General features: G+C 31.3%; 2 protein-coding genes and 1 long non-coding RNA gene across 4 annotated transcripts; 1 reads left to right on the top strand and 2 right to left on the bottom strand.

The window, feature by feature from the left end:
- Positions 1-1309: 1309 nt before the first annotated feature.
- On the bottom strand, positions 1310-2943 carry LOC142550998 (uncharacterized). Its single transcript, XM_075660047.1, has 3 exons — positions 2687-2943; positions 2218-2583; positions 1310-1970 (listed from the first exon to the last, which is right to left on the bottom strand). Exons 1-3 carry the CDS (start codon positions 2855-2857, stop codon positions 1587-1589), a joined length of 921 nt encoding a protein of 306 aa, XP_075516162.1. The 5' UTR covers positions 2858-2943; the 3' UTR covers positions 1310-1586.
- Positions 2944-8505: 5562 nt separating this feature from the next.
- LOC142551946 (uncharacterized) lies at positions 8506-8977 on the top strand. Its single transcript, XR_012821660.1, has 2 exons — positions 8506-8724; positions 8812-8977. It is a non-coding gene; the product is annotated as an uncharacterized LOC142551946 (long non-coding RNA).
- Positions 8699-12704, bottom strand: LOC142551945 (transmembrane 9 superfamily member 7-like). Of its 2 annotated transcripts, none has more exons than XM_075661474.1 (7): positions 12510-12704; positions 10855-11019; positions 10658-10767; positions 10467-10575; positions 10269-10381; positions 10041-10185; positions 8699-9949 (listed from the first exon to the last, which is right to left on the bottom strand). In XM_075661474.1, the coding sequence occupies exons 1-7, from the start codon at positions 12609-12611 to the stop codon at positions 8795-8797; spliced, it is 1899 nt and encodes a 632-aa protein (XP_075517589.1). In that variant the 5' UTR covers positions 12612-12704; the 3' UTR covers positions 8699-8794. The 2 variants fall into 2 exon arrangements, with proteins under 2 accessions (XP_075517589.1, XP_075517590.1); XM_075661475.1 differs by lacking the exon at positions 12510-12704 and adding an exon at positions 11645-12503 and having other exon boundaries at positions 10855-11060.
- Between the last annotated feature and the right edge of the window lie 269 nt (positions 12705-12973).

The raw sequence follows: 12973 nt of genomic DNA, 5'->3' as shown, positions 1-12973 counted from the left end.
TTAGTAACAATTAAAAATAGAGTAGGTCTCTTGTGATACGGTCTCACGAATCTTGATCTGTGAGACATGTCAACCCTACCAATATTCACAATAAAAAATAATAATTTTAGCATAAAAAATAATACTTTTTCATGGATGACCCAAATAAGAGATCCGTCTTATAAATACGACCAGTGAGATCGTCTCACACAAGTTTTTGTTTTAAAAATAATGGCTACAATATTAACTCGCATAATTATCTTTTATGCGTCACTTCTTTTTAATTTATGTTAAGATGTGTTGAATAATAATTTTATTAATATTGTGTATAACTTTCGCACTAAATTTTTAGGATTAATATTATATCTATTATTAAATAAGGGAAATTCTGAAATATTAAAATTTATTATTATATAAGACAAAAATGTATAAAATCATATGAAGATGTTGTAGATTAATTGATAAGCTAAAATATTTAATAAAATTTTAAAAATACAATGCTATATATATATATATATATATACTGGTGGTATAAAGAAGTAGAAATCGATGTAGATCAAATGTATAATTTCAAAGAAGACAAGTGTGAGACGGTCTCACAGATCGTATTTTGTAAGACGAACATCTTATTCGTGAGATCGTCTCACAAGAGACCTACTCTTCAAAGAAAGTTAGATCCGCCAGGCTCTTGTATTGGCTAGATGGATTTGTTGATTGGATCATTACCCATCTGCTGGGATCGAATTTATCATAATTTCATTATTTAAGATATTTCATCTTGTATCTCATTGATAAAGAGAGAGAGAGGAAATTGATTATTTTGTTAATTATCAAATTGTTTTATTTCATATAATTTATGAAGAAATAATAAAATAGTGGTGTATAATGTACTTTCCTCATCTGATTAAAAAGTTTGAGACAATTTTGATCAAAATCTATGTGCATATAGATTTGTGGATTAAAATACTTTAAAGTCTAGGCAAAAACTCGTGTGAGACGGTCTCACGGGTCATATTTTGTGAGACAGATCTCTTATTTGGGTCATCCATGAAAATTAATACTTTTTATTGTGAATATCGGTAGAATTGACCCGTCTGACATATAAATATTCGTAAGACCGTCTCACAAGAGACCTACTCTAAAGTCTAAACCTCATTTCAAGTAATAAGCACTTGCATGTTAAGCACATGAAGATATAAAAAAAATTAAGAGATTGATTTCAATTATAAAAGTTTGCATGTTGAGCCATATGGGTGAGAAGTAATGATAATAATTAATTAAATATACAAATAATAAACACATGGTTTATATAATTAAAGTACTTAATTCATTGAAATGGAAATCAGAAGTTTTATGGATGAAGTATGAACAAGAGATCCATATCAGATTATTCCCTTGTACAAGTTCATCCATAATTTTACAATTTATTTTGCCACTTAATTATTAAATTAACTTAAAAGAAGAATCAACCAAATCTCACTCATCACCATATCTTCTGAACAACGAATCCATAACAAAAAAACAGACTCACACATTTTTAATCCTATCTTGGATAATGAAATAAATAACTAAGGAACCTCGTCTGAGAAGATGTTGATATATTTAGCTCAACCATGAATGAGACCGGAAGATAGAGCCATAAGCAGAATGGCAGCATCCTTCTCATCCTGCGGGAAAACTCGTTGGAACGACAAGTTCTTGCTCAATTTTATCAAGAAATCCTCGAGATTGAGCTTCTTCGGTAAATTGGATGATGACGATGATCCGTCAGCAGTTGCAGTAATTTTGCTGCGTTTCTTGAATTTTGAATCTTGCCCATGCCAGATTTTGCTGATCTTTTGTTTGTTTTGCGGATGCATCTTGATCTTCAACACTGGTGGCGGCCGGCGATCAGCCGCAGCATCCATGACTGTGGCGGCTGCCGCCGCTGCAGCTGCGGCCATGGCCCTCCTCGCCTTCCTTTGTCGAATTCCGCACGCGTTACAAAGGGACTGCATGAACAAACACGATTTATAATGTGTTCATATATATTTCACCAAAGAAAAAAGGTGAAAATACAAAATTAAAAAAGAGATTTTTCTGTAGCCATAAACTTTTTTTTTAAAAAAAATTGCCTGACAGGCTAGCTATCTTAACTATTTTGACTAGGTAGATAGCATGCATGGTACTGACGATCTATCTATCTATCTACACACACACACACAGACGCGCGCAACACAAGAAGGAAAAGAATTATACCTTGGGTCCTTCGGGGCCACTTCTCCAAAGAGGAGTCTTCGTTGTGTTGCAATCAGAACAAACCCTAATCGTGGGGGTGGTGTTAACAACAATATTGCAAGAACTGTTGCTGCTTAAATCAGTTTCCAAAGAAGAAGATGGCCGCAGCTTCTGATCCTCACAAACCTTGTTTCTGCCACTTGTATTTATTTTTACAGCCACCCGATCCTCCTCCACATTCATCTTCGTTTTGCGCATCGGCTCAACTCTGGACGGTTTCCACTTCATGGGATCGCTCCAAAGAGTTAATTTTAAGCAACTACAAACCTTACAATTGGTATCGACGTCGTCGTATGGCGATCCACCATGATACGAATAGCAATCATCCTAGGATCAAGATTGGAAAATCAAATATATATCATGGTGAATCAAAAATAAAATATTACTTGTAAAAATAAATTTTCAACTTGAGAAAGACCCTTTGCCCTACCTCGGTATGGTGATGAGGCTGATAAAACTGGTGATAATTGTAACATCTAGTAGGATCTCGATCCGTTGAATCGAAGAAAACTTGGCCTGAAAAACGAGGGTTGTGATCTTGATGATGATCTTCATTGATCTGCTCTACATCGAAAGGTGAAGGAGAAATGTTTGAGTTCATGATTATGTCGGAGTAGCTAAGCTAGCAATGGATGAGGGTTTGTAAGTTGAGAGATGCCGAAGGTGGATATGATCACTAATGATTTATAGCGAAGAAAACAAACCAGATCGATCGAATATATTTCAAATCTTTATTAAATATGTTATATTTTTTACGTATGTAATATAATAAAGAATTTAGTGTAAAATTGGATATGATCCTGAAATATAAAGAGGTGATTAAAAGATTCACGTGACTTGATGACGACCAAACAAATTGTCTAAAAAGGACAAAACTAAGGAAGAAGGAGAATGCTACCACACGACCGTTTGACGGAACCCTATCTTTTTACATATTTTAACTTTCCATAAGTTTCTATTTCAGCTCCTTACATTATGATTTTTTAGCATAGAAGATTTGTTATAATTGGATCTCAAATTTTATATCACGTCTCAAATTTGGGACCAGCTCAGTAACATTATTAATGGGTTAGAACTTAATTACTCAAACCTGTTAAGAAAAAATATTTTAGAGTTCTTTAGGAAAAATTGTTTTTTGGTCATGTATGTTTGTCTAAAATTTTGATAATCTATGTTATCAAATTTCAATTTTAGTCTCACATCTTCTGAATTTGACAATTTTAGTCATTTTTCATCAAGATTGTTGATGTAATACTATACAAGTCAGAATCAGATCAACACTACATTGATGTCAAGTCGGTGTTACATCGAAAAAATATTACAATTGCATAAATAAAATAAAAAATAGCGGATTAAAATTGAAATTCGATGACATAGAAGATCAAAATTCTTTATGAGACAAACATAAAAGATTTAAAAAAAAAACAATTTATCATTTCTTTATTTAAGGTGCAATTTTTCATACCAATTTATAATTTTATTTTAAGTATGTTAACTTTTTGTATAAAATGAAATTTTGTAGATATGATTCTTATGGTATTATTTTTTAGTTTTGATATCATTATATTTTTTTGGTTAATCAAACAAAACAAATAATTAAATTAATTCTTTATAACCATTATAAGAGGATGGCAGAATAGGAAACCCGCATCTTCTGTAAATGCTGTCATTGATCATTCTTTATGTTAATTTTAATAATATTAAGCTAGGGGATAGAACTTACGTACCCAAAAGTTGTGTAGAAGAAATTTAAGATATTTCCTCGATGAGATTTTTTTTTATCGGAATATTAGTATATTTTGCTTTTGTATGAATAATATTATCAATATTTGGTGACCATTAACGTCATAACAAAAACTTGTGTGAGACGATCTCACGGGTCGTATTTTGTGAGATGGATCTCTTATTTGATTCATCCATGAAAAAATATTGCTTTTTATGCTAATACCATGTTTGGTAGTCATGATAAGGGAATGATTATTAAATAATCATCCCTTATCTCATGTTTGGTTCATTTTTAATTTAGCATGGAGGCCCTTGATTATGATTGAAAGTCCTCACTATTTATGTTATTTGTGTGATTAAATATCCCTCCTCAAATGTGTGATAATGTATAATTCTTGAATAATGATAATGATAAATTAATATAATATTTAAATTTTTATTATATTTTGTTTATAAATTAATTTCATATATTTTTATTATTTTCAATCATTTTGAAGAAAATAAATTGTAATGGAAATATATCTTAAATTAAATTTTTATAAATTTCTAATCTTGTTAATTAATTTTTTATGAAAATAAATATTTATTAAATTCTAATTTATTTTGTTTAATGATTACCGTAATATTTTCAAATATATTTCTAATTAATATATTTAAATTAATTTTAATAAATGTAAATTATAATTATAATTATTTAATTATCTATCAAATTATTTTAAAAATATTTATAATTATTTTAAAAAACAATAATATTGTAATTATTACTAAACTTTATTTAACATTAACATTCAAAATATTATTGCTATTTTAATTATTAAAATAAATGCATATTTATAAATTTATTTCTAATAAATATATTTAAATTAATTTTAATAAATGTAAATTATAATTATAAATATTTAATTATCTATCCAATTATTTTAAGAATATATATTTAATTAACACTTGGAGCATTTTGGTCATCGCAATAAAATTTACAAAATTAATCCATCATTTTAAAATATTACCAAACACCATGTTATTTATCCCACCATACTATTAATCCATATATATCATTTTTTAATCACTCTAATTACTAATCATTTACTTATCTCATCACACGTACCAAACGGAGCCTAAGAGTATTACTTCTTATTGTGAATATCGGTAGGGTTGACCAGTCTCACTTAAAGATTCATGAGACCGTCTCACAAAAGAACTACTCTAACATCATTCACTCTTTATATATCGGATATATGTATATTAAGATGACATGAGTACTCTCTAATTAGGGAAAAATATATTTTTGGCCTTGTATGCATGCTTTTTTGCAATTTTGGTCATATATATTATCAAATTTCAGTGTTAGTCATGTATCTTTTGATTTTTGATAATTTTTCATTAGGAGTACTGATGTCTACTGCATACATCAATGTTGAGTCGGAAAAAAACTAAAATTGCTATTTAAAAAAGAGAGCAAAATAAAATTAAAATTTGACAATATCGATAATTATTGATCGCAAAAAAACAAACATATGTATTCCGGACCAAAAAGAAAGATTTCCCCTCTAAATATTAGTGACTATATATTTAAAAGAGAGAGGAAAAGTTGACTGAACAGGTATAAGCCACGATCATCTCGTTAAAGATTTCTGTTATTGAAATAGTACAGATTATACACTTGCTTTTATACAGTAATATTTTAGCAAAAACCCCATACACACATACATAATCACTGACGCTCTCAGCGCAGAGAATTAATGAAAGTTGTATTCTTGTGTGAGTTGCAGTTTGTGAAGAGGAAATGTCTACTTGCATGGCTGCATCTTCTGGTGATCCTTAGTATTGACAAAAGTCATTAATTGTATGCCTTATGACAGACAAAAAGACAGCAACACCACCCCTTCCCCACATTAATTAATGAGATCGCACTTTTTCTTTAGTGTTTCTCGATTCATATCCTCATCCAGTTCATCGCCAACATGATTAATTTGGGCCATTCTGTCTTCCTTCGTGTCAGTTTTTGGGAAAAATGGTCCTCGATTCTTCTCTTAAACTCAATATCGCCACCATTTTTATTTATTTATTTATGGCACCCGGTTGACGAGTTTTTCTTCTAACAAATCGATGCCGATTTCCGTGCATCACTATTAATTTGGGATTATATGTGTCTCGCCTTAATATAATAGCAGTTCGAAGTAAGGTCATTTTCTTAAAAAAAAAGTTGATCGAGGTTATTTAACAAATTTTCTCAATAATTATATAGACGAGAATTCAGTAGTTTTTTTTTTTCTGATTCAGTTTGATCCCGATCTTTCTTCTAAGGCTAAAACATGGGGGCATTGTCTAGTAATATGTTAATAATATCTGACGTCATGTTATTATTGGTAATGTTGGATACTATATGTCAGCAAAATCCCTTTGTAATAATTAGGAGAAAATTTTATACAAATTTTATGTAATATATTTGGTATTATAGAAATATTGCTTTAATATTTACTGAAGGTTCTATGTATATTTTCAGGACCACATCCATTTAATTGCATCTTCGATATATATATATATATATATATATATATATAGTATATATGTGATTATTGAAGATATCAAAGGGTAAAATAAAATATATATATTTACATTCCAATCTCCGCGCAAAATAAGAGAACATCGTGTATTGATATTCTCATTTTTACATTAATTTTTCGTGTACTAAAATTTTCGGTATTTTAATTTTTAATATATTATAGCTTACATAGCCTTTCTCTGTCATTTTTCTTTCTTTCTTTCTTTTTTTTTTCTTTTTTTTAAAAAAATATTTGTGGTCAATTTGCTTATGATTTTTGCAATAAGATTCCCTTCCATCAGCAATTTTGTGGACAAATTAAGTAGCTGATATCTAGTAATTAGCTAGCTTATTCTTGTCAATATTTATAATTTCACATGAATTTTATTTGTGATGAAAAAAAGTCAAAATCCATAGCTAAGTTTTGAGTTTATATAAGATTGAACGATTGCCGTTTTATCAAAAGTTATAGATGAAAATAATTGTGCAACTCTAATCTTTTCAACCGTATAACAGCTTAAACGCAACATATTTCAATTAGTCTATCATCACCCCAAACCGCTTTCAAATAACTATATATAACAAAAGTTTAACTCTATTAATTCGTGCGTATGGAATAAAATATTAGTTAATTAGGCGATTCTATTGCTAGATTTCTATGATCTTTAACGACATGTAGTTTCTTCGTAATGAAAATTTGTATTTTATCCTGACAACGTTCTCATGAGATCTCATAATCTCGAATTCGATAATCATTTATAAATATTTCCTCCGCAACTTAAAAAAAAAAAGGAAATTTCTTGAATTAAAAAAGAATGCATTGGTAACATCCCATAAACTATGCTCATTACTAATTTCAAAACTATATACAATTTATGTTTATACATTAAGAGTGTGATACGTGTACGTAGCTACTTTCTTGTATTATACCAAAATACAAGTTGCATTTCTCTCCCAAAAAATAAAATAAGATTACACGTTGCATATATATATATATATATATATACCAAAATTGAAAATAAATAGCTATAAAAAATTGTACTTTAAAAGTGTGTATTTATTTGGTGGAATTAAAAAGGAACATAAGAGTTTATTCGATTTTTAATACAAAAGTCAAAATAGATCGTATTTAATATTTTATAAAGTGTAAATATCATTTTTATCATCTACTTTTAAAATATATTAGCAGTTATTATATATTGATCAGAAAAAACTAAAGTAAAATAAATAAAGACTTATTATAGTGGAACTTAACATTTTTGTTAATTAAAAAAAACACATATATTTTTATTAAAAAAGGGTCCGAGGAACAATTCGTCGGTTCTATTCCTCGGATCATTATAGATTTTAAAAGTATTCCATTTTGCTATAGTTTCATAAAAATTAATTATTTTTATAATATTTTTTTAAAAACCCCTTTTTATAATATAATTGTGGGATATAGAAAATAACTAAATATTTATGATGACAAGATGGACCACTTGTAGAGTCGCTTGCTTATTTTAAATTAGTTACTTCATTAATGATAGATTAAAGTAAAATTTGACAAATTATGGTGGGACTAAATTGATATTTTGAATTGTTGAAATTAAAAAAAAATGTGTGTTGAAATTAAAAAAAACAAAAAACAGAAAACAAAAGTGTAATATTAGTATCATATAAAGGTAAAGTTGGAAGAAAAAGTTGATGTCTCTCAGGTGATTACTATCATATTCTCACTCTTAATAAAATAGAATAGATGTTACGGAGAGAAAAGAAACAGCGACAAAGACATATATGTCCAAATGCAAAGTAATCTTCACTTTTGTTCTTGAAAATCCCAAAGGCCATATACATTACACCTCCTGTTAAAATGTCGATTCTGCCCCTTGTGGCCTTTCCGAGTCCGTTTGATTGGAGAAGTCTAAGCAGATCAAAATATTTTTTAATTCAACTTATTTCGACCCCTCCATCAATTTCCTGCGTCTAGTTTGTGCCAACGATATTGCTGTCTGCTCTCTCACTGACAATACGGTTGAGTGGCCACAACACCAACGCCAGGCCCGTGATCCGGGGCCGTGGAGTCCAGAAACATGACCCTGCAGGTGGTCTGTGCCTGGCCGAAGTCGAATTCAAATAAAAAAAATATCCTGATGAGCTGGTGCAAGCATTACAGAAAAATGTAATTTGTTTAAAGATGAGAATTTTCTTTTATTGCAAAGGTGACATCTTCCATCATAGAATCTTGAGTTCTATGTTTTATTACAATATCGACTCTTTTCTCACATCGAACTAGTCTATCTTGACAGAGGAGTAGATTTTCCGTACAAACCAGAGGCAAGAACAGAAGCCTATTGTTCCGGTAAGAATGAAGAACACATAAGAAATGAGGAGCATATAACCGTAGTACAAGATACCCGAGACCAACTTCGTGATCTCCAGCTTCGTGCAGAAATATAAGATCGAATAACAGAAAAGATACAGTGCAGAAGAACCAGAAGTCAAATAAGCCCGCCACCACCACCGGTAATCTTCACAACATAATTGAATGTAGCACAACACGATAGTTATTTCAGCGCATGTTACGAAAAGAATGACGAAAGTCAGAAAGAGAAACCCAAAAATGTAGTAAAATTGGTTCAGCCACACAGATGTTAATATGAAGAAAAGCTCGATTAAGACTGCCCCGTATGGAAGACCTCCTCCAATAAGCATAGCAAAAACAGGATGAGTGTACCATGGCTGAGGAGGGATCGGCCTAGGAATTTTACTCGTTTTCATAGGGTCATCAAAAGATGGTGTTTTTTGGCCCAAGAAACTGCCTAAGAAGACCAGTGGCACCGATATTCCAAACCACAAGAGCACGAGTACAAACGTAGTTCCGAAGGGTATGGCCCCTGAAGATTTCTCCCCCCATATTAGACCATTCAGAAATAAAAAAATGGTGAAAAGAACAGAAGGGAACATGACGGCTGTTTTAAGGGGTATTTTCATCCATTCCGAGCCTTTAAACATTTTGTACATATAACTCGAGGAATAGCCAGCGAATAAACCCATAAAGACCCACAAGAAAACCATGATTGTCATTAGCCCACCTCGATTTGAAGGCGAGAGGAAACCGAGCATTGCAAATATTATAGTCACGAAAGTCATTCCGAGGACCTGGACTCCAGTTCCAACATATACACACGATAAGCTGTAATTGTTAGGTGGTCTAAAGACATCAGCATGCACCGATTTCCACCCAGTTTCGTCCAGCGCTTCTTCTTGATCCAACTGGTTATATTTCACAATATCTTTGTAAAGGGTTCTCATCATGATCAAAGCTAGGATTTCAGATAAGAAAAGGATTATCGTCAATGATTTTATTATTGAAAACCAATGAATCTGATCATATTTCATATGAAGATAAGTATCCCATCTTGATGCCCATCTGATATCACTTGACTGAAAAAGGAATATTACAATTATATTATTCGAACAAGAGAAAATCGATAATGGGACTTGAAATTTGTAATTTAAAACAATATATTTATACCTCAAACGAAACATCGTAGGTGAACACTATCTCTTTATCTCCATCAATTTCTTGAGGATGTATGCCTAGTTTGGTTTGGGTGCTTGGCATGCATGTTGTTAACTTAGTGATATTTTCCTCCCATTTCTCGTACTTATGATTGATGCTGCAAATATAGAGAGTTAAAAACAGCATAATAAGCTTTATATGATTGATCAAGGAAATGGTGAGAAATATATGACGACAGACCTTTGAGGAAAGGCCTCAAACCCGACAACACGGGCAGTGTTAGCATCTGGATCCGGGTGATACTTCACTTTGAAGCTCAGGTGGTTGAATATAAAATATTTCGGATCTTGGCTCTGATAAAGAATACAATGCCCAATCACTCAACAGAAAATGAGATACACTTTTTGAATAATTTGGTTTCTATGAAGTGAATCTTACTCCAGAAAAAGTTGTCTTGAATCCAACTCGAAACCCACGTTCATAAATGTTCTGCTGACTTGCATCCGTCGTTTGCCAAACAACTGCGATTGGAAGATTGTCCAGAATCCTGCACCAACAAAACTAAAATAAAATAAAGCAAAACAATCGAATGAAAAGTATTTGGACGTACTTATAAAGAACAGTGTTACATGTTGACTCGATAATCTCCGTCGATCTTTTTCTTGAAGTTCTTTGACGCTGAAGCTTCGAGATTTACTCGACAAGCTATTTTACAAGACAGTGGCACCTTCATATTGAACTGTAGCAGATTTAAATTCCACAATGTCAAACAATTTATCGTCATAACTACTTTTCCAGAGAAATTGAATACGATGAATATACTCACAGTGTACACGGAATTTTCAATCCTGTCACCTCGAAGAACTTCTCCTAAATTTTCTGCTACGTTCCTAATATTTTGAGGTTTGCAGTAACGTAAGAAGTAATAGTCATATGGAAGCTGTGTCTTTGTTGATGAAAGCTTGTTAACTTTTACTTCAAGAGTTTCACCCTGGATATAAGTCGAAGCCATGCATCGTTCAATATTAAGCACTTAGGACGGACCTATGCTTGGCCCGTCCTAGGCTATAGCTCAGCCCAATTTCTTTTACAATGAGTTATAGATATTCGAGCCAATTCTAATTTTTTTGATAAATATATATAATGATTTAAGCACAGTCTAATTTTTTTAAAAGATATCACGGTACAAATAACTCATAAAAGTTAATAACTAGAATACATATTTAACTTTCACATTGAATAAATGTAGATTTTTTATATTTCAAAGGGTGTTCGGTGCAAATAACTCGTAAAAGTGATAAATTTATTTTATCAATTCTTTTATTTAATAGAATTTAATTTTGAAAGTACATTTAAAATATATTAAAAATAGTTTTGAAATGTACATTTTGAATCTAAGTGAAATTTGTCTTATATTACACGAGTTACATATTAATTTAAATAATATATAAATTTTGAAAAATGATATTGATTAAACTTTTTTTTTGAAAATTAACTCTTCTATTTCGAACAACAGATTTTTTTTTTAAAAAATAACAAAATCATTTTGCAAACTATTTTATATTAATATATCATATTTGATTAAATTATTATATTAATTTCAATTCCACCTCAACTTTACCTGCAATGATTACATCCTGTTCACGAGCTAGATGGTACGTTATTCCAATGTAGGATTTCAAAAGCGGTTCGAAATAAAGTCATCAGAAGGAACGAGCGAATTGAAGAAGAACAGAGAAGATTACTATAGAATTTCAAAAGCGGTTCGAAATGCAGGATAAGAATGAAGATACACGGATACGGGATACTCGATTAATCACCAGGAACGAGACATGATAAAATCAATTATCGATAAGCAACTATTTATCCAACGCTGTGAAAACAGAGTCTCCATGGAATTGAATGCTCAAGAAACACAATAAACATCCACACAATATATGGCAAATATTAACATAGAGAATCGCCTGATGATTCAAACAAACTTCCCACCACTAGTGCTAGATCCTACCTGTAAACCGAAATCTGAGACTCTCCCGAAAACCAGAAATGAAACCATGTTTTGGTTTCAGTTCCAAAATTGGAACTGGAATCCTCCAAAACTGCTACTGAAACCATGTCTCGGTTTTGATTCCAAAAGGAAATAAGAACCAAGGCCTTACGGTTAAGCCCACCTCCTAGAAATAAAAAAAATCACCAAAAACGGGACCATGCGGAGACCGTATACTGTTCTTAAGCTATTCGATTTTGGTTTCACTTTCAACTAAAATCCAACACCATGATTTCAAAAGCAAGACTATCTGTTTCGGTATCATAGTGAAAACTAACTGACACACATGATCAAATACAGTATCAACTCGTCAAGTTACGCGTGATACACAAAAAAACTAGGCATCGGTAATATATCAAGAAAAAATCCAATCTTTCAACTCGAGAACACATAAAATGCGTGTCGCTGGCGTACAGAAACAGATAATTTTTTACCAGATGAAAATCACGTGGAGCAACCCCGGGAAGATAAAACCCATTTGCCGGTGATGCTATGATCAGCAGAAACGGTAGCATTATCACCGTCATTTTTCCCATTCGTTCAGAAGTCTTTTACGTAGCAAAACGTTCATATTTGGAAGTGATGGAGCCAGTTTTAAATGCATTGAAAGGCTTGGTTTACGACATCGTTTAACGTACGACGTCAACTTTCTGGAACTGAGTTGACTTCTTACAGCTAACGGCAGTTATCAACTATAGGAATGTGGAAATTAGCGCTTTTAATTAATTATTACAATTACAATGAAGCGTGTTTGTCACGGAGTTTTGTTTTGTCTCTCACAAATATAAATGGTACATAAAATTTTGGGTTTCGTTATTCATATATTTGAACTATATAATAAAAAACAGCTCATTTCATTTGATTAATATCATATTTATATATGAAATATCAATCATAC

The sequence above is a fragment of the Primulina tabacum genome, chromosome 7 (assembly GCF_025594145.1).
Source record: "Primulina tabacum isolate GXHZ01 chromosome 7, ASM2559414v2, whole genome shotgun sequence".
NCBI lineage: Eukaryota > Viridiplantae > Streptophyta > Magnoliopsida > Lamiales > Gesneriaceae > Primulina > Primulina tabacum.
The sequence above is the reverse complement of the archived record's forward strand: the minus strand, read 5'-3'. Positions and strand labels throughout refer to the sequence as shown.

Excerpts from the sequence above, each read along its gene's own strand:
- LOC142551945 (XM_075661474.1), bottom strand. The coding sequence starts at position 12,611 with ATGGGAAAAATGACGGTGATAATGCTACCGTTTCTGCTGATCATAGCA. Across the intron at positions 10,768-10,854 it reads TTGAAAATTCCGTGTACACT|TTCAATATGAAGGTGCCACT; the intron begins GTGAGTATATTC and ends AATCTGCTACAG. Across the intron at positions 9,950-10,040 it reads CCTACGATGTTTCGTTTGAG|TCAAGTGATATCAGATGGGC; the intron begins GTATAAATATAT and ends TTCCTTTTTCAG.
- LOC142550998 (XM_075660047.1), bottom strand. The coding sequence starts at position 2,857 with ATGAACTCAAACATTTCTCCTTCACCTTTCGATGTAGAGCAGATCAAT. Across the intron at positions 2,584-2,686 it reads AGCCTCATCACCATACCGAG|GATGATTGCTATTCGTATCA; the intron begins GTAGGGCAAAGG and ends TCTTGATCCTAG. Across the intron at positions 1,971-2,217 it reads GTGGCCCCGAAGGACCCAAG|TCCCTTTGTAACGCGTGCGG; the intron begins GTATAATTCTTT and ends TTGTTCATGCAG.